At 43.8% G+C, this 7,159-nt stretch overlaps 1 protein-coding gene across 1 annotated transcript; it reads right to left on the bottom strand.

Annotated features, from left to right (window-relative positions):
- Window positions 1–5,548: 5,548 nt before the first annotated feature.
- Window positions 5,549–6,526, bottom strand: LOC131197879 (olfactory receptor 6C1-like). Its single transcript, XM_058182376.1, has one exon. It carries the CDS (start codon window positions 6,521–6,523, stop codon window positions 5,549–5,551), a length of 975 nt encoding a protein of 324 aa, XP_058038359.1. The 5' UTR covers window positions 6,524–6,526.
- Between the last annotated feature and the right edge of the window lie 633 nt (window positions 6,527–7,159).

Below are 7,159 nucleotides of genomic sequence, written 5' to 3' on the forward strand. Positions count from 1 at the left end.
TAGATTACAAGATTCCTATATGGGCGAGCCCCAGACATGCAATAGAGAATATAAATATAGAACAGAAACAGGAAATGATTACTTATAAAGAACTTTTGTATGCTGAAGGAGGTAGATTGCAATTAAAATCATTACAGGTATTAAATGAAGAAGGGAGGAATTATACTTGGTTTCAATATGGGCAAATAAGTGCTAGATGGAAAGAAGATCAAAAAATTGGTATAATGCAAAGGGAGGAAAATTTAATAAAGCAAATTAGAAATCAGACCCAGGAGCATATAAAGAGATTGTATAATGTGTTGCTTGAAATAGATTCGGAAAAGGATTTGGTAAAGGATTGCATGATAAAATGGGCACAGAATATTCAGGAACCAATAATGTTGGAAACATGGGAGAAAATCTGGGTTAGAAATGTTAAGTTTACACAAGACACAGAATTTAAGGAAAAATTTTTATAAGATGTTTTATAGATGGCACTTAGATCCCAAAAAATTATCACGTATGTATCCTAATATCCAAGCGAAATGTTGGAGGTGTGATTGTGATGACGCTACATATTTTCATATTTGGTGGACTTGCAAGAAAATTAAGGTCTTTTGGATAAGAATTTGGTGGATTATTCAAAATGTACTGAAGAAGAAGATAAAGTTCCTGCCACAATTTTTCCTTTTGGGAATTATAACGGATTGTACAGGGATTGAGACTAAACTGATTCTGAATTTAATAACAGCAGCAAGACTGTTGATTGGACAATACTGGAAGAAAGAAGAGGTACCTACAATAGAAGAATGGATACTGAAAGTCATTAATTTGGCTGAGATGGCTAAAATCTCAGCTTTTTTAAAAGACAATACGCAGGAAAGATATTTAATTGAATGGGAAAAATGGATTGATTATCTACAAAATAGATATCAGATTAAGAAATATCAGATTGCCTTTGAATAATTAGGAAGTTATTTTATGTAATGGGGAGGGGGTTGGGAGATGAAAAGCTTTGGATGTGGTTAATTGGATTGGAAGGGAAAATTTTATTCTATGTTTGGTTTATGTATAACAATACCTTGTGATTGACCCGGGAAGCCGGGGAAGGAGGGGAAGGGGTTTTGGGAGGGGGGGGAAAGGGGGGGAAATGTTTTTGTTTTTTTAAAACTCTTTCAATAAAAAAAACAAAAAACAATCAGTCACATGGTCCAATCACGGTGCAGTCTGGCGCCCGGGTAGCATCACTCCACCTTCCTCTGACCAGGTGTGAGAATGTCCTTGGTTCTCAAGAGAAAGTATTTTGTTTTGGCTACAAAATACCCTCTATCTCAAATCCCCCTGTTCCCTATCCCTCAGCTCCAGTCTGGCAACCCTGAAGCGGTCAAAAATGGCTTCAGTCAGGTTAGCTTCAGGGTTGACAACCTCCATGATTGCATTTTGAGTGCTTGGCGATTGGCCTATAATTATGGATATTTTTTAGCTCCCTACAGTCACATGATCCCAATTTAGGACGGTATTTCCCAGAATGTGGCATGGATTAATTTAACAGCTGCCCTGTTTGCTGAAAAGCTGTGGTGATTCAATGAACGCAACCACAAAACGTAAAATAAGACACTGTGATGTGGTGACCCACTTAATAACTGACATGACTTGCAACCATAATTCTAGGCTCAATTACAGTTACATGTCAAGGACAACCAGTTAAGTCTGAAGAGGTCACAAAACTGTAATTTATAGACAAGAAACTGTGGTGAACTTTCTATCAGCTGATTACAATAACAGTTTGCTAACAGAGGGTTTTGAAATTTTAATCTTGGTTGTTTTTTTAAAACAAATTATGTTAACTATTTTGTCATTAATATAGTGGACAGATGACAGGTTAATGAAAACTCTGAAAACAACAAAATACCTTATACCATGAGACTTGGAATACTGGGATTAGAAAATTTAGAACTCCGCCGACTCCGACAAGACCTGTGTTTAACACATAGAACCATCTATTGCAAAGTCCTTCCTGTTAAAGACTATTTCAGCTTCAATCGCAATAATACAAGAGCAAACAATAGATTTAAACTTAATGTTAACCGCTTCAATCTTGATTGCAGAAAATATGACTTTGGTAACAGAGTTGTTAATGCTTGGAACACACTACCTGACTCTGTGGTTTCTCCTCAAAATCCCAAAATCTTTATCCAAAAACTGTCTACTATTGACCTCACCCCATTCCTAAGAGGACTATAGGGGACGTGCATAAGAGCACAAAAGTGCCTACAGTTCCTGTCCTATTGTTTCCTTTCATTATATCAAATTAATATAGTTATTGCATACTTTTGCTCATATATATATACTTATGTGATGTGTTGTTGTTTTATGTTGATGCTTGTGTATACTGTTGTGACAAAATAAACAAAAATGTGGTAACCTATCCACAAATAGTATTAGTAGTTTAAATTTTGTTACGCCTGTTCCACAACAAGTGGGAAAGTAATATTGTCACAATATATTTATCAGTATTCAATTAGGGGGGATAATATGTATACAATAGCCGAGAATAACAGAGTTGGAAGGGACCTTGAAGGTCTTCTAGTCCAACCCCCTGCTTAGGCTGGAAACCCTACACCACTTCAGACAAATGGTTATCCAATATCTTCTTAAAAACTGCCAGTGTTGGAAAAATCACAACTTCTGGAGGCAAGTTGTTCCACTGATGAATTGTTCTAACAGTCAGGAAATTTCTCCTTAGTTCTAAATTGCTTCTCTCCTTGATTAGTTTCCACCCATTGCTTCTTGTCCTTCCTTCAGATGCTTTCGATAATAGCTTGACTCCCTCTTCTTTGTGGCAGCCCCTGAGATATTTTATTTATTTATTTAATTTATTTATTTTATTTGATTTTTATACCGCCCTTCTCCCGAAGGACTCAGGGCGGTGTACAGGCATAATAAAACCGACAATACAATATACAAGTTTAAAATACGATTTAAAAAACTTATTTAAATTAGCCCAATAATTAAAATTTACCATATTAAAAAAAAACCCGTTTAAAATTAATAAATTTCAACATTAAAATCCCAGTTTAAGCCAGCCCCGCGCGGATAAAAAGATGAGTCTTGAGTTCGCGACGAAATGTCCGAAGGTCAGGTATTTGGCGTAAACCCGGGGGAAGCTCGTTCCAGAGTGTGGGAGCCCCCACAGAGAAGGCCCTTCCCCTGGGGGCCATCAGCCAACATTGTTTGGCGGACGGCACCCTGAGAAGTCCCTCTCTATGGGAGCGTACGGGTCGGTGGGAGGCGTGTGGTAACAGCAGGCGGTCCCGTAAGTACCCAGGTCCTAAGCCATGGAGCGATTTAAAAGTCATAACCAGCACCTTAAAGTGCACCCGGAAGGCCACAGGCAGCCAGTGCAGTCTGCGCAGGAGCGGTGTTACATGGGAGCTACGTGTAGCTCCCTCTATAACCCACGCAGCTGCATTCTGGACTAACTGAAGCCTCCGAGTGCACTTCAAGGGGAGCCCCATGTAGAGAACATTACAGTAATCCAAGCGAGAGGTAACGAGCGCATGAGTGACTGTGCATAAGGCATCCCGATCAAGGAAGGGGCGCAACTGCCGAACCAGGCGAACCTGGTGGAAGGCCCTCCTGGAGACGTCAAATGATCTTCAAACGACAGCCGATCATCCAGGAGGACTCCCAAGTTGCGCACCCTATCCTTTGGGGCCAGTAACTCGCCTCCAACACCCAGCCGCAGGTGCAGATGACTGAATCGGGTGCCGCATCCACAGCCACTCCGTCTTGGAGGATTAAGCTTGAGCCTGTTTCTCCCCATCCAGACCCGTACAGCTTCCAAACACCGGGACAGCACTTCAACAACTTCATTGGGGTGGTCCGGGGTGGAAAAATACAGCTGGGTGTCATCAGCGTACTGCTGGTATCTCACCGAAACCACTGATGATCTCACCCAACGGCTTCATGTAGATGTTGAACAGCAGGCGAGAGAATCGACCCCTGTGGGACCCCACAAGTGAGGCCCTCGCGGTCGACCTCTGCCCCTGTCAACACCGTCTCACGATCGGTCGGAGAGATAGGAGGAGAACCACCGATATACGGTGCCTCCCACTCCCAATCCCCCCAACCGGCGCAGCAGGATACCATGATCGATGGTATCGAATGCCGCTGAGAGGTCTAATAGGACCAGGGCAGAGGAATATCCCCTGTCCCTGGCCCTCCAGAGATCATCCACCAACGCGACCAAAGCTGTCTCCGTGCTGTATCTGGGTCGGAAGCCGGACTGGAACGGGTCTAGATAGACATCTTCATCCAGGTGTTGGGGCAGCTGTCGCGCCACGGCACTCTCTACAACAACCATAACAAAGCGAAGGTTGGAGACTGGACGATAATTACCCAAAATAGCTGGGTCCAAAGAGGGCTTCTTAAGGAGGGATCTCACCACCGCCTCTTTCAAGGCGGCAGGGAAAACCCCGTCCAACAAAGAAGCGTTGATAATCCTCTGGAGCCAGCCTCGTGTCACCGCCTGAGTGGCCAGTACCAGCCAGGAAGGGCACGGGTCCAGTAAACATGTCGTGCCGTGAAGCCTCCCCAACAACCTGTCCACGTCCTCGGGAGCCACAGGGTCAAACTCATCCCAAATGTGCTCAACAAGACGTGCCTCCTCTCCTCGCTTGGATCATCCCAAATTCGGTCCAGACCGTCCCTCAGCTGAGCGATTTTATCGTATAGATAACCACTAAACTCCTCGGCTCGTCCCTGCAAAGGGTCATCCGCACCTCCTGATGTAGGAGGCGGGTCACCCAGGCTGGGGCGGCCGGGCGGTTATCTGCCGGCGCAATGAGGGTGGAGGCGTGGGGCGCCTCGCTTCCCTCATTGCCACTAGGTAGGTCCTAGAATAGGTCCTAACTAGTGTCCGATCAGCTTCGGAGCGACTGGACCTCCAGGTGCTCTCTAGGCGTCTTCTCCGGCGTTTCATCTCCCTCAGCCCCTCGGAGAACCAAGGGGCCGGACGAGATCTACGCCGGGTCAGAGGCCGCAAAGGGGCGACACTGTCCAGGGCCCCGGCCGTGGCCCGCTCCCAGGCCACGACCAGTTCCTCAGTCGTGCCGTGGGCCAGATCCTCAGGGAATGGCCCAAGCTCCGTCTGGAACCTCTCAGGGTCCATCAGGCGCCTGGGACGGAACCACCGTATATTGGAAAACTGCTATTATGTCTTCCCTAATCCTTCTTTTCATTAAACTAGACATACCCAGTTCCTGCAACCATTCTTCTTATGTTTAACCTCGAGTCCCCTAATCATCTTTGTTGCTCTTCTCTGCACTCTTTCTAGAGTCTTTTTTACATCACGGCGACCAAAACTGAATGCAATATTCCAAGTGTGGCCTTACCAAGGCATCATAAAGTGGTATTAACACTTCACCTAATCTTGATTCTATCCCTCTGTTTATGCAGCCTAGAACTGGGTTGGCTTTTTGGGCAGCTGCTGCACACATGATGCTCCAAACTACCAAATAACTGTATATTTTTTGGCATTTTGTACAAGAGATCAGATACACCAAGTTCAGAAGTTCAACTGTGTGTTCAGATTTTCCTTGGACCTGATAATAAAAACGACAACCTGCCTCAACAGATCTTTCAACGCTTCCTGAACTTGTTGGTTCCTCAAGCTGTAAATGAAAGGATTGAGCAAAGGAGAAACAATCGTGTTGAGAATGGCCACTATTTTGCCAAACTCCACTCTGCCTGCCTGGGATGGGCTGATATAAAGGAAGATGCAGCTCCCGTAGGTGATGGACACAACCACGAAGTGAGAGGCACAGGTGGAAAAAGCTTTCTTTCTCCCTGTAGCAGACGGGATATTCAAGACGGTTCTGACTATGTTGATGTAGGAAGCCACTGAAACAGTCAAAGTCCCCAGCAAGGAAAGCGCAGCGGTGATGAACCCAAAAAGTTCGAGAAATCTCTTGTCCCCACATAAGAGTTGGAACAAGGGTGTGTAGTCACAAAAGAAGTGGTCCAGGATGTTTGAGTCGCACATTGGAAGCTGTAGGAGGATCACAAAGGAGCCAATGATGATGAGGAAGCTTCCAATCCAGCAACAAGAAACCAGCAAGGTGCATAAACTCTTGTGCATGATGGATGGGTAGCGTAAGGGGTTACAGATGGCCAGGTATCTATCGTAGGACATGACAGCTAAAAGGAAGAACTCTGTGGTACCCAGATGAAAGTACATGTAAGACTGTATGACGCAACCAACGTAGAGAATGTTTTTATGGCCCGTCAGCAAGTGGGACAAGGTTTGAGGGGTGACAGTGGTGGTGAAACCAATTTCCACAATGGAGAAATTCCAAAGGAAAAAATACATCGGGGTCTGTAGACGATGGTCCAGGTTAGTCAGGATGATAATCACAAAATTTCCTGTGATGGTCAATAAGTAGGCAAAGAGAAGGATGGCGAAGAACAAGAGCTGCAGTTTCCGAACGTCCGTGAAACCAAGAAGTATGAACTCGCTAATTCTCGATTCGTTACTTTTCATGGTTACGATAGAACTCTGATCAGGAATTGAATAGAAGAAAGCAATTAGTCCACCTAATATGAATATTCTGCTCAATAACTGCCCACCTGCCTTCAAAACGCTGCTCTAAGTACAGACGTTGGATGTGATGTAATTTTTTTTTAATTAATAGTGTCCTAAAAAGGACTCTTCCATCTCTGGTTCCACAAGATAATTTTCCCTTTCTGGGAAAGGAAAATCTATAACATGGTACAGAAACAAAGTGAAAACAAACTACTCAATGATCTTAGAATGCAACAAAGGGCACCTAACAGCTTGACAAAATCTAGAAAAGAAATGTCAGTAATGAAATGCAATATTCCCATTCTGTTCTGAACTAAATTAAATAAATCCACCAGAAAATGTTAATTGGAATGATTTCTACTTCAGCTTCCAACACCTTCAAAATGGGATTTGTATCTTGCACCATTGAAAGGACAATATTATAGTAAAATCTTATAAAAGACTATGTATCATACTGTCATCTGCACCTCTATAACTGTCTTGTTCGGTTCTGCAACCCAACAAGACAGATATAGATTTCAGAGGATATTCAGAACTGCAGAAAAAACAATTGCTACCAACTTGCCTTCCCTTGAGGATCTGTATACTGCATGA

The sequence above is a fragment of the Ahaetulla prasina genome, chromosome 4 (assembly GCF_028640845.1).
Source record: "Ahaetulla prasina isolate Xishuangbanna chromosome 4, ASM2864084v1, whole genome shotgun sequence".
Taxonomy (NCBI): Eukaryota; Metazoa; Chordata; class Lepidosauria; order Squamata; family Colubridae; genus Ahaetulla; species Ahaetulla prasina.

Coding starts and splice junctions, on each gene's coding strand:
- LOC131197879 (XM_058182376.1), bottom strand. CDS start 6,523: ATGAAAAGTAACGAATCGAGAATTAGCGAGTTCATACTTCTTGGTTTC.